Raw genomic sequence first — 16,083 nt, forward strand, 5'->3', positions numbered from 1 at the left:
TTAGTTTACCGGATTTTTGCAAACTGAACATGCTTAATCTGACCGGTGGGGAACTTGCTACACGAATATGGGGGTGATGATTTTGAGAAGCCACAAGCACCTCACAAGTAAACAATCATCCTGCAAGTTAGTTACACATTAATACTAATCACACAAATTAAATCCTTCCAAAATGAAAATCCCACTTCAAACTACGTAGAGAGGAATAACAAGTACACTGACCAGTTCAAGTATAGAGCTTTGCCAAATTGTTTGCACATACAATTGCAGTCATTGTGAGAGCAAAGAAAACCTATGAAATAACAACAACTAATAATGAGAACACAATTATCAACAACTGTTATTGTCTAAGATCTAAGTGAACGGTTTTGAGAGTTATCAAGGGAAGCCTTACTAATAATTCTACTAAAAACTTAATCAACTATTTTATGGTAACTAGAAGTACTAGTTTCTTTCTCTACTCTTGTTAAGACTTCTCAAAGTATTAATATAACAATAAAAAATGTTAGAAATCCTAATCAACATGGGCAATTAAACGAAAACATGTGACGCGTCTTCAAAACCCAATCAATTCCCACACATGGATCAAATAGCTGAAGCGAAATCATACTTTGAATCAAAAGCAACAAACCTGTGTTCAATTACCATCCCAGACCAATAACATTCTCATCAACAGTAAATTCAGAGTAATCTTAAACTTGTTTCAATAGAAAATTATTTATCACCAACAACGTTGGTTTCACCGATAAAAGCTCAAAAAGTATCAAACAAAATTTGATGAAACCAAAATCGATTTCAGCAATATTAGATGATTACCAAATTGGTTTGTTTGATTTTAGAATATTTTTTACTCACTGAAAATGTAATTACTCCACCAAAATTAGATGAAACAGAAAATTAGATGAAATTAGATCCTCCATCAAAATTAGATGAAACCGAAAATGTAATTACTCTGTTTGAATCATTGTACTAATCGATTAGAATACTCATCGAACTTAACATATAAGTGAAAACAAATCTCTGTACTAAACACATGCAAGATCCACAATTTATTCGAATATTCTAAGACGGTTTGATTTATTCATCATTTGAGACCCAATTCTTCAATACCCTAGACATAGTTCATCAAAACAACAAACCAATCGGCATTTGAGACCGATTTGTTTGACATCCAACTTCTGAATAGATAGATTGGTAAGAAAAACCACATTAATGTTACACAAAAAATCAGATCTCTAGATTTGACTGGATTTTTATCTTTTTATTTTCCTCGATTTGTATTCTCGATCTGTATATATTTACGTTGGTACGGGAGTAGTAGGTGTTGCTGTTGGTGATAGGAGAAGAAGAAAAGGAGGCGACGTTGGTGGAGGATCAAGAGATGATCGTGTTTCTGGTGGTGGTGCGAGAGGAGAAAGATGAGGTTCTGTTAATGGTGTTGGTGTGAGTGATAGAGAGAGATAATAGATCTCGTATGGAGAAGAAGACATGAATAATAGGGTAGGTTGGGTATTTCTTGAAAATGAAATGGATGTAATTTACCCATATTAAAAGATTTGGAGTTTTTATATCACTTTTGGGGAAAATGGAGTTCTTGCAACTCCATATGGTGAAGTTTTTGTACCATAAATTTGTTCACCTTGGTGCTACATGACTAGTTATGTAATAAAATTCATGCTAATTTCTTCCTATTTTTAATTATTAAATTCATGCTTCAATAAAACAAAACAAGAGTATGTTTAATTTGAGCCGTAGATCTCTCTTTCCTATGTATCAGATGAACGGTTGGTCAAAAAGTTTTCGATGTATTTATACAGACGACAATCAGTTTCATTGTAGAAACTAGAAAGAGTAGAAACCGGAGGAACATCTAAACTGAGGCCGCGAGCACTTCCAAATTTCAGGTACACAATACGAAATCTCGTCTCTCTTTCTCTCCTAAAACCCTAAGAGATATTTTTTCTAGATTAGAGATGGAAATAGATCATTATGTGATTCTAGGGTTACCATCAGGAGAAGAAGGGGCAAAATTAACTGATGAGAGAATTGGAAAAGCATATAGAACAAAAGCCCTAGAATTACATCCAGATAAAAACCGCAATGATCCTAATGCAAATACTAAATTTCTAAAACTCAAAGAATCTTACTTAATCCTTAAAGATGAAAAAGCTCGTAAAGCTTTCGATGATTTATTACGGGTGAAACGTGATCAACAACAACGCCAATCACAATATGATTCAAAAAAACGTAAGATGATGGCTGATCTTGATGAGAGAGAGCGTTCTTCTTTTGCTCCTGATCGTACTAGACAAGAGAGAGACAATGAAGAGAGAATTGCTAGGGTTTTTAAAGAAGAATGTGATAGAATTAGAGCAATGCACGCTAAGAAAGCAGGCGCAGGGACGCCTAAGGTGAATGCTGATTTTGGAACGTCTGGTACGAATGGGGAGAGTGCAGGGAATGGGGCCAGTTTGGATCCAAGTAAAGCTTTGAAGGTTACTTGGGAAGGTGGAGTTGAAGATTATAGTGCTCAGAGGTTGAGAGAATTGTTTGGGGAGTTTGGAGATGTTGAAGACATTGTGATTAGATCTCAAAAGAAGAAGAAGAAAATTGGGTCTGCTCTTGTTGTCATGGCTTCTGCAGATGCTGCAGTAAGTATTCGATTGTTGAATTTTGGTTTGTTAGTTTTTTTTTTATCTTAAATTGGATAGTTTTTGTTTAAATGCTTATGTTCGGTTACTTATTCTTACTTATTCTTTTCGTAGGTTGCTGCCCTGAAAGGTGTTTGTGGTGATCTTTCAAATCCGTTGCTTGTTCTTCCTCTACAGAAAACCGGACAATCTGAGTTTTCGAATGTTTCTCCATTCAAGAAGTTTGAGGAACCTGTCGAGCCGATTATGATTAATCTTGTTGGTGCTGGACATCAGGCTAAAGAAGATTCCATTTTAGAAAAACTTCGGAAAAAGGTATGAGCTTTTACTTTGGTACTTTGTTGTTGCTTTTACTAACATGCGTGAATGTGGTCACTAATCATCACTATTTGGATTAGGATAAGTGCCAGTTTTATGATTCAGTTATATCTTTAACTACAGCTTTTCTTTTGGGCATGCATGTTGTTTATATGCTATCTCTAGGATTTAATCGTCACTCTTAAATGACCAGTCAAATTTCATTCTTATGCTGCACTTTCATTTTGTGAGATCCTCTTGTCATTCTTATCTTCGAGTATCTTTGATGGAGTATGAAAAAGTTAAACAGATAGGAAAACTTCACTGAGAAGATTTTAACTCTATGAGTATAAATGTAAACCGAGTAATCTCAATTCTTGATTGAAAACTTCATCAATTTCTTCTGTTATCTTGTTTCGAACTTTAAGTAATTTGTCATATTTCTTCTTGAAGCTGCTATTAGTGTTGCCAGCCCAGGAAACTTCCAACTCTATAGTTTTTCTACAGCCCAGCTGTTAGATCACCTCTATATGTGGTAAGGAGGAGCTTAGTTGTTTAGAGAAAATTAGATAGTTTTTAGATGATCTTTCCTAAAGCCTCTCATCGCAGTGACCAAGTTCGACTTGGCAAGTCTGAAGGAAACCAAAAATTCTCGATTTCAATAATCGGAGATAACTGTTTGCTCGACCAACAATGTGTTGCAACTTAGTCGTTATTTGTATTACAATGAAAACTTAATATATGACATGAAGTCCTACTTGATGCTAAACCCAATGAAAATCTCACCAAAAGAATTCTAGTTTAGCAACCGTTCTTTCTAGGTTATGATTCTTTGAATTAATCTTTATAATATCCCTAATATCGGTGACCACCACTTGGGGTAAATACAGGATGGCTTCTTCAATCTTTTCTACCCTCCTAAAACCAGTGCCTTCTGTTTCAAAGATATTCAACTTTTGTCTGAACCTCATTTTTAGTCTTTACCAAGGATTGCGAATAGCGTACGAGCCATCTTTTTGAGCATGAAGAGCTAATTCATGATGTAGTTCCAGTGTGATTAGTTGCATGTTAATATGTTTTACAGTCTTATTCATCAGTAATGTGATGTTAAATTTCTGTATGCTGTTTCTCACTTTGTTTTCTGAGTCTACTGGCTCTGTAGTTGTTGATTATACTCATCCAAGTGTACTATGTGATTCAATGGAACTGTTTTCTGTTGTTGGCTTACCATAAGCTACAGACTACAGTTCTTAAAATATTAGGTTTGACAAAGAGTATATGCTACAGTATGTGCATTCAATGCGAAATTATACTCATTCTTGTTTCTGGTTATGCTGTTTTTCCTTTTGGCGTTATGCATGAAATGAATCATGTGTAGTCATTCTTTACTTATTTTGTTAATCAAGTTTTAATTTATCCTCCTATTGGTACTAACTACTGGCGATCATCTATCTTTTTTAATAGGCAGCGGAAAAGAAGAGCGAGAATAATGGAAATGCCGCAGTATGATACCTCAATCAAGCGGAGGGAGGCAATAACATCACGAGAGTTCCTGTATGCTGTCATCTCATCGTGCAAAAGCTTTTTGCTGCTCTTTTTCTTCTCTCCTCCCTTGTCATCTAAGAGTTCCATCCCACTGTCATCTCGTTGTACAATATAACAGTTTCGGATTTAGAACCAAAAATATAGGTTTAGTTGACAGAGGGCAACCAACGATGGTTCTCAGAAGGTTAGCGAAGAAGATGACAGTAAGTCTTAATTGTGTTAACTGTAAAATTAGTTTGTAGGTGTGATTCTTTTTCAAGTTGCAGTTTAGAACTGGGTGTGCCATACTAATCCGTTTGGAAAATTTAAAACAAATGGAGAAAAAGAAAGTCAGGAAACACAGTTTTAGGTTCCTTGTATTGTACTTCCTATTACAAAATTATAAAGTGGCCTGATTTTTTACAAGGTTGGCCTGTTGTTGGTCTATATAGTACATCTATGCTTAAATTTCTTTGTTTAGGGATAGTTGTTAGCTTGAATGAGTTGTTTTTGTGGCCCGCAATGCCGGGCCTAGAGCAACCACCATAAACAAATTCTATTCAATTGCTGCTGTCCCACGGGTCCATAAGAAATTTCGCTGCAACACCCTTCCAAATGCTCAGATCTCTCAGGAAGTTTTTTCTTTATAATCCAACGGTTAAACACGTTTGAAGCTGTACCGATCAACAGCAACACTAATTATGCCTAAGATCATTACAAAATATGCAGTCTTTTAATTATCTGCCTGTCTCACAAAATTCTTCTCTTAATTATTCCAAAGTCTTTTACATTGCTGGCTGGCTCGTCGTCCCCTTCATTCCTAGTCTCTGTGACTCTGTCTTTGTCCTGTCAGCATACCTCCATTCTTCATCTTCTTCTTCTTCTCAATTTCTTTCATCTGAAAGAGACGCCCTAGATTCTTTCTCCAACTTTTTTTTAAGGGTTTTTTCCCTTCTGAATTACAACTACTGTTGTTAGTGAAAATGGCTAGTGTCTCGCAATCACCAGGAGGAGGAGGAGCTACTGTTATGTGGCAACCACAAGAAGAAGGTCTTAGAGAGATCTGTGGTTTACTTGAACAGCAAATATCTCCTAATTCTGATAAACCTCTTATTTGGCAACAACTTCAACATTTTTCTCAATTTCCTGATTTCAATAACTATCTTGCTTTCATTATTGCCCGTGCTCAGGTATTATTTCAGTTTTAGTTTCTATATCTGTTTGCTTGATCATCATTGTTGGGGGTTTGCTTTGTTTGATTTATTGAATTCATACTGCTTTTCTTCTTTTGTTATGGTGTTGAAGTGTCACTTCTTTTTCTTTCTTTCTTGAATGTACGACTTTTGATTGAATTTATGAGGTAGGTGAATGGAGTTATACTCTAGGTTGTATTCTTATTTTAAGCATATATTGGAAATGACTCGCAAACATTTGATGATCTAGTGATAGAACTCGAAACAAAAACTCCATTTATCTAAGATAGGGACAGTGGATGAGGATGGATTAGTCTTTAGAAGCTAAGGCATCGAAAAACTGGTTTGGGAAACAAATAACAAAATTCCAGTAGATGTCATCTGTCAACTGGTTTCGAAGATGTCATCAAATTGTTTAGTTAACTTCATGGCATTTTTGCAAGTAACTTTTGGATAACCAACTAGCTACACTTGGGAAACAGCTAGTTTACTATGTAACTATATTTATGCAACCTTCTGATAGTGTTCCTCGGACGGAAAGTCTGGATTGTAGCGCTTAAATGGTTATGCATTCTATCTTGTATAGAAGAGTACCCAAATGGACTAATAAGACACGATAGCTTGTAGATTTTGGTGCTCATCGTCATCATATTCAAGTTTTTGGTTGACAAATGACAGTCAAATTTGAGTTGTCTGATTTTTGATAAAACTCATTGCTTGTTTTTGTTGTCTTTGCAATTATTACAAATAGCTTCTGAAGTAACAAGTTTGTTTAATTGCTGGGATAAACCTCAGTCTTGAAGGTGGTGTCTGATTTCTTTGTGCCAATGGCTTATCTATGCATCCTGGAATTTGTGTAAAATTTTGTCGAAATTGTCTTATCAGGTTCTATGTCAGGTGGCTTGAGATTTTCTTATATTGTATTTCATCGTTTACTTTTCTTAACTTCTGGTGTGAAAATTTGCTTTCTATCTTCCTATGCAGGGTACATCTGTGGAAATACGACAAGCAGCTGGTCTGCTCTTGAAGAATAATTTAAGAACCGCTTTCAAATCCATGTCTCCTTCATTTCAGCAGTACATAAAGTCAGAGATGCTGCATAGTCTGGGAGCATCAGATAGGCACATTAGGTCTACAGTGGGGACAGTTGTAAGTGTTGTCATTCAGCAGGGGGGAATTATTGGCTGGCCGGAGCTTTTGCAAGCCCTTGTACAGTGCTTGGATAGTAATGACCTAAACCATATGGAGGGTGCTATGGATGCTTTATCCAAGGTATGGCTTTATTCGAGTTCAATTAGATTTTGAGAACTTCTTTTTTTAAAGTTTCTCTGCTCACTATGACAACATGTCCGTTAATTTGTTGGATTTTCTGGGCACTTTTGAATGTGTGTTCATCTTAGGTTCAGATAAGGTTATCAGTTTTAATATAGAAGCATCTGACTAATTATCACATTTCATGCTATAGATTTGCGAAGATATACCACAGGAGCTTGATTCAGAAATACCTGGAATAGCTGAACGTCCAATTACCGTCTTCCTTCCTAGATTATACCAGGTATAAAGGGGAGTTTTAATTGCTGGACCTGTGCCGGTGCATTTGATTGCTTCAGCTATTTTGTGTTATTATAAAATTGACCCTTGGTCATGTCAATGGAACTGCTTCATTAATGCCCTTATTTTATGATTTCCTCGCATCAGTTTTTCCAGTCTCCACATGGCACACTCAGGAAGCTTGCTTTGGGTTCTATTAATCAGTTCATTATATGTCGATGCCAACGGTAAATGCATTTGCCTTGACATCTTTCTAAATCAGTGGGCTTAGAGTGCTTTTTTTACTGAATTTTATAGCGTTCATTAAAAGTTTGTATCCCTTTCCAGGCTTTACTTCTATCCATGGATCAATATCTCCAGGGTTTATTTGGTCTTGCTCAGGATCCTGCTGCAGACGTCAGAAAATTGGTTAGTGTGGTTTCAAATGACCTTGCATTGCCTGGGCTGTAGTCACAGACTCATGATATTAGAATATATTCATTAAAGTCTTGAGGAGTTTTTCATTTACAAGATATAAAGTAATGATTATATTTTTTTCAGTCCCTCTTAGAGCTGCATTAGATGCATTAGATAACTTTGGTAAGACTACATAATTAGTTCAGATGAAGGAAAGGTCATATGAACGGAAGAATCAATTTGGCTAATAAATTTCATCAGCTTAGTTAATATAAAATCTAAAGGAAGGAATAAGTTCTTTTGTAGTATACATTGAGGAGAAGTAAATATTTAAAAAAACATTGTCAGTTATAGCATCTAAAGATATACAGAATTCGATTATGGAGTCACTATATCATACTACCGAGAAATATAATAATGTTCGTAAGGTTTTAGATTGAGAGAGAATTTTGAGTGGTTGGTATAGTTTGGTATGCTGTAGCCATTTTTATTTATTTTGAATTGTCGTAAATGTGAAAATGAGATTTTAGGTAAGTAAGATGTTTGAGTACGCCCTTTTTGATCCTTGAATCTTAGATTTCAAGAGTAGCTCCTGCTCCTTGCGTAGTTTTTCTTTATTTTCAAGCATGAGTAGTTCTTAATTGGTTTGGACGTCTAGTTGCAGCGCTCTTATTCCTTGCGGGTGCTTCCGATACACTATTTGAGCATAGAGTAAATAATTACGAGATAGGCCTGGCCTGAAACTTGAACTTAGGGTGCCAACAAGAAAGTTTTCCTTTTAGCCACTGGGAGTGACAATGTTCTTATTGGACACTAATCCTACTTTATATGTTTTGCATGTATGTATAAGTAGATTTCAGTGGTATGTGTCTCTCATTGTTTTTTTCCATTCTATTGTATGTACGGGTTTGTTCAGCATTGGTTCAGCTAGTCGAAGTTCGTCCTTCTTTCTTGGAGGTGTGTATAATTCCTGTTCTTTCTTAGTTGTTCATATGTTACATCTGCGTTACTTCTGTCATTTCATATCTTAGTGTTATACACATATTCTTAGTTCAGATCATTGAAACTCAGAAAATGATGTTAAGTGTTACATTACAGCCTCATTTGGTAAATGTGATTGAGTACATGTTGCGAGCAAATAAGGACACTGATGAGGAGGTTTCTCTTGAAGCTTGTGAATTTTGGTATTCCTCCACAAACAAATTTCTTTTTCCCTTTAAAAACATGTACATGTATCACGTGCTAGTTTTATAGTTTTATGATGCTCACTAATCATACTATTCATAAGAAATAATAAAAATGGGAAAAAATGATAAGTATTATTTACAAATGGTAAAAAATGATATAACATTTATGAGCAGTTTAGTTTAATCCTTGAAGACTAATGTCCGACCTCCCCTGATGTTGAGTTTGTTATCAGGTCAGCATATTCTGAAGCTCAGTTGCAGTCTGATAGCTTAAGAGATTTTTTGCCGCGCCTGATTCCGGTATATAATACTCTTTCTCAGTATCTCAACATATTTGGCTTGTTATTTTGTTTATTTTTTTGGAATTCATGCTTATGTGATCGTGAATAACCAAAATGTAGGTTTTGCTCTCAAACATGGTCTACACTGAGGATGATGAGTCACTTGTTGACGCTGATGTGAGTTCATTAATATTTTGTTTCCTGAAATATTCTGAAAAGTTTCTGAGAAACCCATCAGCTACTCTCACTACATTTTTACACTACCTTATATTTAATCAATGTTTGTAGGAGGACGAGTCATTTCCAGACAGAGACCAGGTTTGCCTTTTTTATTGCTGAGTTTCTATTTACTGTTTTGTTGGTTCTGTTTCGTTGTTGACCTACCTCCTAAGCTTTTGATCAGAACAACAAGAACCTTTACACTGCAGGATCTGAAGCCACGTTTCCATGCATCACGATTTCATGGTGGAGATAACGAGGAAAATGATGTATGTCTGATTATTTTCCCATTGCTGATTGTCTAAATGCCTATTGAACACCAAATAAAATTGCCAAACCCATATATCATCGCATGGCAGTGGGACCCACGCCGTACTAGTCTGTAGATTCTCCCATTTACCCTCTGAGGGTTTGTCATTCCCTAATCCACAGTATTTGTGGATGGTACTTATAGCAGCTCAGTAATGCATTGATTCCGGTGACAGTGTGACCTACTTGTTTGAGTGGTAATAACTATTAGAACCTCAGGATGCTAGATGTCTTCTTATTAATCATTTACAGGCATTGGTATCAACAGGATGATGACATTGTTAACATTTGGAATTTGAGGAAATGCAGTGCAGCTGCTCTTGATGTCCTCTCAAATGTGTATGCTGAGGCAATTCTTCCAACACTGATGCCTTTGATTCAGGTATCTACGATAATCTGCATGCTGTTTTCTATTGTTTATTTTCTGCCATTTCTGTCTTAGACTAGACCTCCTCCTCTTATCTTTCTCTTTAAACCATCTTCTATTGTTTAATTTGGTGAGTACATCTGCTATTGCTGAGTTTATGAGTTGGTGTCTTTTGTTTCCAAATATTCTACAAACCCATTAATTTTATCTTTCCGCAGTAAAGTTACACTGAATCACTAAGATTCTTGGGGTTTCTTTTCTTGACTTAGTCAGTGTTAGAGTTCTGTTCTTCACGGTCTCTCTTAGTTTACATTCATCTTGGCTTTATCCGTTAACGATAGAGGTTTTTAGCACTACAAGAAGTTTTGGTACACGAGTCTAGCCATCAGGCAGTCCTTGAATTTTTCCGTATCTTTGTCCCTAACTTCTATTTATCAAATTTCTTCAGGCTAAGCTAGCCACCACTGATGATGTGACCTGGAAGGAGAGAGAAGCTGCTGTGTTAGCTTTAGGTGCAATAGCAGAGGGTTGCTTTGCTGGTCTTTACCCTCATCTGTCAGAGGTATTAGATATTTTGAATGTATATGGTTTATCATCTGTTGCAACTTAATTAATATGTTTGACCTGTAGAAACCAATGTTCAGTTTTAAGATTTCAGGGTTGTAATTTTAATTCTCTATGTAGGTTGTTCAATTTCTCATCCCTCTGCTAGACGATAAATTTCCTCTCATAAGGAGTATTACATGCTGGACACTCTCTCGATTTAGCAAATTTATTGTGGAGGTATATTCTGATTAGCTTTTCTTGCTTAGTTCATTCTTTGAAGTTTTTTCTCATTTAAAAATCATGTCCCATCTTATGCATTTTTAGCTGAGTTTAATAATGATTGGCCCTAAACAATCTGTATGGCACAGGGTATTGAACATCAAAAGGGTCATGAACAATTTGACAAAGTTCTTATGGGTCTTTTAAGAAGAATATTAGATCCAAACAAACGGGTGCTGGAGGCCGCTTGTTCAGCTTTTGCGACACTTGAAGAGGTTCCCCTACTTTAGTTCGATGGAGAAGTTATTTTTCTTCTTTCAAGCTTTTGTAGATCCTACTCTGGTATCTGTACAGGAGGCTGCCGAAGCATTGGTGCCTCGCTTGGAAATCATTTTGCAGCACCTCCTTTGTGCATTCGGAAAATATCAGGTCTGTCGGTGGCTTCTTCAGAGTTATATTAAACGTTTACTCGTTTAGACTATTTAATAGAGTTTATTTTGTTCTTGTGCCTGTTTTACTGCATATTCAAAATGTCAATCCAATTTTTATGAGCTTGTAGTCAAACTTCCATGCTTTACAGCAAATTACTGCCCATACGCGTGCTTCCTCCTTTCTGTTGTCATAATATATTTCTTATTTTCAGAAACGAAACCTCCGAATTGTCTATGATGCTATTGGTACTCTAGCCGATGCTGTTGGAGGGGAGCTAAATCAGGTATGATCTATCTGTTATTTTATACTCAATATTTTTCGTCGGATTTCTTCTAAGTTCTTCCCCACTAGTATGGTGTGTGATATTGCTCATTGTCGGGTGTAAATGCTTGCAGCCCCAGTATCTTAATATTCTGATGCCTCCACTGATTGCTAAGTGGGAGCAACTTCCAAATTCAGACAAAGACCTTTTTCCATTGCTTGAGTGCTTTACATCTATAGCACAGGTATACTTTGATTTGTTAACTCTGATAGTTCATACCCATGATAAACACCAGCAACAACTCACGTATGCCTAGTCATTGTAGTCCAGTTAGATTGTTCAATCATATACCTCAAAGTGCCCTGTAATGCTGAATTAATGATCTTACCTGTTTCAGGCATTGGGACCTGGATTTTATCAGTTTGCGGAACCTGTGTTTAAGAGATGCCTAAATCTTATTCAGACTCAACTGTTGGCAAAGGTTTGTTCGTTTTTAATCATTGAGTAATCATATCTTTTTGTAGTTCATAGTTTATACGTGTAAATATGTGAACCTTTGTTGTTATAGTAGGAAATAACTTACTCTGAACCGCATGTAGTCCTGTAATCTCCTCATTCCAGTATATTTGTTACTTGCTTATCAGTGAGCTGTCTTTTGACTCTTTTTAATATAATGATTTGGCAGCATGATATGCTTCCTCTAACTTTGATAATTGAAGCTTTCTTTTTAGGTAGATCCTTCGTCAGCTGGAGTCCAATATGATAGAGAATTTGTTGTTTGCTCTTTGGACTTGCTCTCGGGAATTGCAGAAGGTCTTGGTAGTGGGGTAGAGAATTTGGTATGCTCCCTCTAGATTTGTCTTTGCTAAGTTGCACCTTACTGTAGATTTTTCATCATGGTTTTATGCCTATACTTTGATGGAACTTATCTGTAGGTTGCACATAGTAATTTGAGGGACCTACTTCTGCAATGTTGCACGGATGATACTCTAGACATTAGGCAAAGTGCCCTCACACTTCTTGGAGACCTTGCTAGAGTGAGTTGATAATTCTTAATGCGTGGGCCAATAATGTTTTTGTGCTGTTTACTTGATTAGCTCAAGTTCATTGATAAACTTCTGCTCTTAATATCTAGGTATGCCCTGTTCATTTGCATCCCCGTCTATCCGAATTCCTCAACATTGCTGCCCAACAACTTGTAAGTTGACATTGTTTTTAATCTGCAAAAACCTATAGTAGGCAACACAATCATGTAAAGAACATACTCCCTGTGCAGAGTAATCCTGCACTTCAGGAGACTGTTGCAGTGGCAAATAATGCATGTTGGGCTATTGGAGAGTTAGCAGTTAAGGTATGTTCTGTTTGCTCCACTCTTCTTTGGTACTTATCAAGTATAGTCCAGTCCAGTAAGCAGATGGATTTTGTGAACCAGGTTTTGGTTAAACACATGAGCAATCAAAAGGGCTTGTAGGCACATGCGCATGGCATGTGAAATGCTACGCCTATTTTCATGTTGAGTAATTTAGAGCATTTCCTGGCACCATTTCATGATTCATGCCATTGCTTATTATAATTGTTAACTTCAGGTCCGTCAAGAAGTTTCTCCTATTGTGATGACAGTTATGTTGTGCCTCGTGCCAATACTTCAACATGCAGAGGTGAATCAAATCTCTCTTGCAGCTCCGCATTCTTCTGACACATTTTTCTTCTCGGCCTGGCATTTTGATAATTGAAGTTTTCTGTGCTGAAACAGGGAATTAACAAGTCATTGATTGAAAATTGTGCAATCACTCTAGGGAGGCTTGCCTGGGTGTCTCCAGATATTGTATCCCCACATATGGAGCATTTCATGCAATCCTGGTGTACCGCTTTATCAATGTATGATACATATCTTTTTTACCACTGTCATTTATTGACTGTGTTGTGTGGAGTCGTGTACCTCATTTCTGACTTTAAACCCATGAATATTTTCCAGCCATAACTTACTTTAACCTTACTGATAAGCAATCAACTTGTGGCAGGATACGCGACGATGTTGAGAAAGAGGAAGCCTTCCGAGGTCTATGCGCTATGGTAAGCAAATGTTTGCTTCCCTGGCTTTTTCACAAATTCAATCAACAACTGCAATTTCTAAAGAGGACCTACTTGCATTTGTACAGGTCAGAGCAAATCCATCAGGGGCTTTGAGTTCTCTTCTTCACATGTGCATAGCTATTGCAAGTTGGCATGTAAGGAGGAAGCACATCTAGTAAACAAATAATATTTGGTGGTGTTTCTTGTCCCATGACATCTCTATTTGTGTTTCAGGAAATAAGAAGTGAGGATCTGCGTAATGAAGTTTGTCAGGTGTTGAATGGGTACAAACAGGTAAGCTTTGCTCTATCTTCTGCATCTCCCATCATGTAAATCTTCCAGAGATTGGGCCACCCTCTTCTGCATGTTTAGGCAGTAGTTCAAACCGATTCACCCTTGTTTTATACTCACAACATAGCCGCATAGTGTTTGGTTTATACCAGTGATTTATTATGATTGTTGGCAAAGAACAAAGATTAGCTTAATAAAAGTGTCACTAGTTTCTCGAAGAACAAAAATCATACAAGTCTAAAGGACTCACTCTTTCGTTTGACCAATAACAGAGGCTTCAGAATGGAGCATGGGATCAGTGCATGTCTAGTTTGGAACCTCCAGTGAAAGATAGGTTGGCAAAGTATCAAGTTTGATTCGCTCTATCAAAAACGGTTTGCTGTTGACAGTAGAGTACTCACGTTTTACATTCTTTTCATTTTTTTTCTCTTACGATTTTGGTTATATTGGTATTATGTATAGCAACGAATTGTTGTATTGATGAATGATGAACAGTACAATTTTTTGGGTACTGAATATAACAGAACATAAATGTGTATAGAACTTGACATCCGATGAGATAAATTATTCTTCAATAGAATAATAAATCTAAGGTTTCTAGACTTCTCGCTACGTATGAGTTTTTGGGCAAATCACTCCTCTCTCACAGGAGTATCTCTTTTCAAGAAGAAAATCAATCAAAATGGTCGAACTATGATTTCGAATACCATTCATTCTCCAATCTACTTACAAGATTTGGGGGTTACCGTTGTGGATTACTCTTTCTCTTCGCGATTTATTTTCGTTTTGCATCTATCATTATATTTGTTTCATGTTTATGTTGTACTTGTTTTTTCTTAAAAACCATCGTGTAAACGTTTCTTATATGGAATGAAATGGTTTGATTATGAAAAGAAAAAAAAATTGACATCCCAAATTATGTTCCACAGGAACCTGTCCCACTTTGATTGTTTCACATCAAATCAATAAATATAATTAGGTCAGATGTGCACAATAGTCAAAAGGTAGAATAAATATTCATCTGGTAGTTGGGATTTTAACTCACTAAACCTAGTTAGGAAGATATATAATAACTCTAATTCGTTTTTTACCGGAAGACTGTGCCTAATGGATGTAACCTGTTACAGGGGCGACATGGTTTATTAGAGGGGCGGCATTTTAATTGGATAAAAAGGGTCATTACATGATCATTCAAGGTGTCCCTTATAAAAAAATACTGGAAATGACAAATTAATCCTCATAATTGATAACCTAGTTTAATGGTGATAATCAAGTTTAGTGTTAATGATTAATTTCACTTATATCAACTCAAAATCAAAACCAAAATCAGATTTTTAGAGTTAAAAAAAAAGTTTAGAGGAGAAGGTCAATCTCAATCAATTGAAGAAATTAACCAGGACCTGAAAATGATCGGTTATACTTCTAAATTAGTCCCAACTAGCTTTTTGTTGCTCAAAGTTATCTAAAATACGTAAAAAATTCATTTTTTTTTTACATTTTCAGAGCTAATTACGGTTGAAATTTTGCTCATAACCAACCGTAAATCGAAGTTATGGTTCGAAAAAGATGAACTACCAACCGTAACTGGTTAAATTTGAAGAAAACCCAATCGTCAAACCAGTTACAGTTGGTAACCAAATGCTCGATACCAACCGTAACTGAGTTACGGTTCGTAAACTAAAATGGTTACCAACCGTAACTGAAGAAAATTCTCAGATATAAGAATATACGGTTGGTAATTGAACTATTACCAACCGTAACAACATCAAAATATCCAGTTACGGTTCGTAATTGAGTTAAAATCAACCGTAACTCACATAAATCCAGAAATTTCAATTTCAATTTTCATCTAAAACCCTAATTTTTAATAGAAATTAAACTTAAATCGAACAAAATAAACCAAATCGTAACTGGATTTTCAAAACATACCTCATATAAGTCATTACACTACACTTGATTAATTTTCGAATCGTCGATTAATCGAAGATGATGAAATTTTGAGTTTTAATGGAAGTTACGGTTAATGGGAGGAGGAGAAGAGAAGAAGAAAGAAAACAAATTTTCAATTTAGCTTTGATTTAAGTTAAAAAATGGGAAGGGTAATCTAGTTAATTTACACCCTTTACAGGATATCCCCTAACCAACTAGAAAGACATTACTATCAATCTGTCACCCCTCTAATAAACCATGTCGTCCCTATAACAGGTTTCTAATGGATAGAGATTTTCTATATTTTGGTACGAGTAGATGAATTCCGGTTCGACAGTCGGCTGAACGATGAGTTT

At 36.1% G+C, this 16,083-nt stretch overlaps 1 protein-coding gene and 1 pseudogene across 1 annotated transcript; both read left to right on the plus strand.

Annotated features, from left to right (window-relative positions):
• The first annotated feature begins 1,852 nt into the window (after positions 1 to 1,852).
• Positions 1,853 to 4,898, plus strand: LOC113289019 (dnaJ homolog subfamily C member 17). The gene is made up of 3 exons (XM_026538178.1): positions 1,853 to 2,651; positions 2,766 to 2,966; positions 4,413 to 4,898. Exons 1-3 carry the CDS (start codon positions 1,974 to 1,976, stop codon positions 4,455 to 4,457), a joined length of 924 nt encoding a protein of 307 aa, XP_026393963.1. The 5' UTR covers positions 1,853 to 1,973; the 3' UTR covers positions 4,458 to 4,898.
• A 368-nt stretch (positions 4,899 to 5,266) lies between these two features.
• On the plus strand, positions 5,267 to 14,371 carry LOC113289020 (annotated as a pseudogene).
• Positions 14,372 to 16,083: the final 1,712 nt, after the last annotated feature.

The sequence above is a fragment of the Papaver somniferum genome, chromosome 6 (genome assembly GCF_003573695.1).
Source record: "Papaver somniferum cultivar HN1 chromosome 6, ASM357369v1, whole genome shotgun sequence".
Lineage (NCBI taxonomy): Eukaryota > Viridiplantae > Streptophyta > Magnoliopsida > Ranunculales > Papaveraceae > Papaver > Papaver somniferum.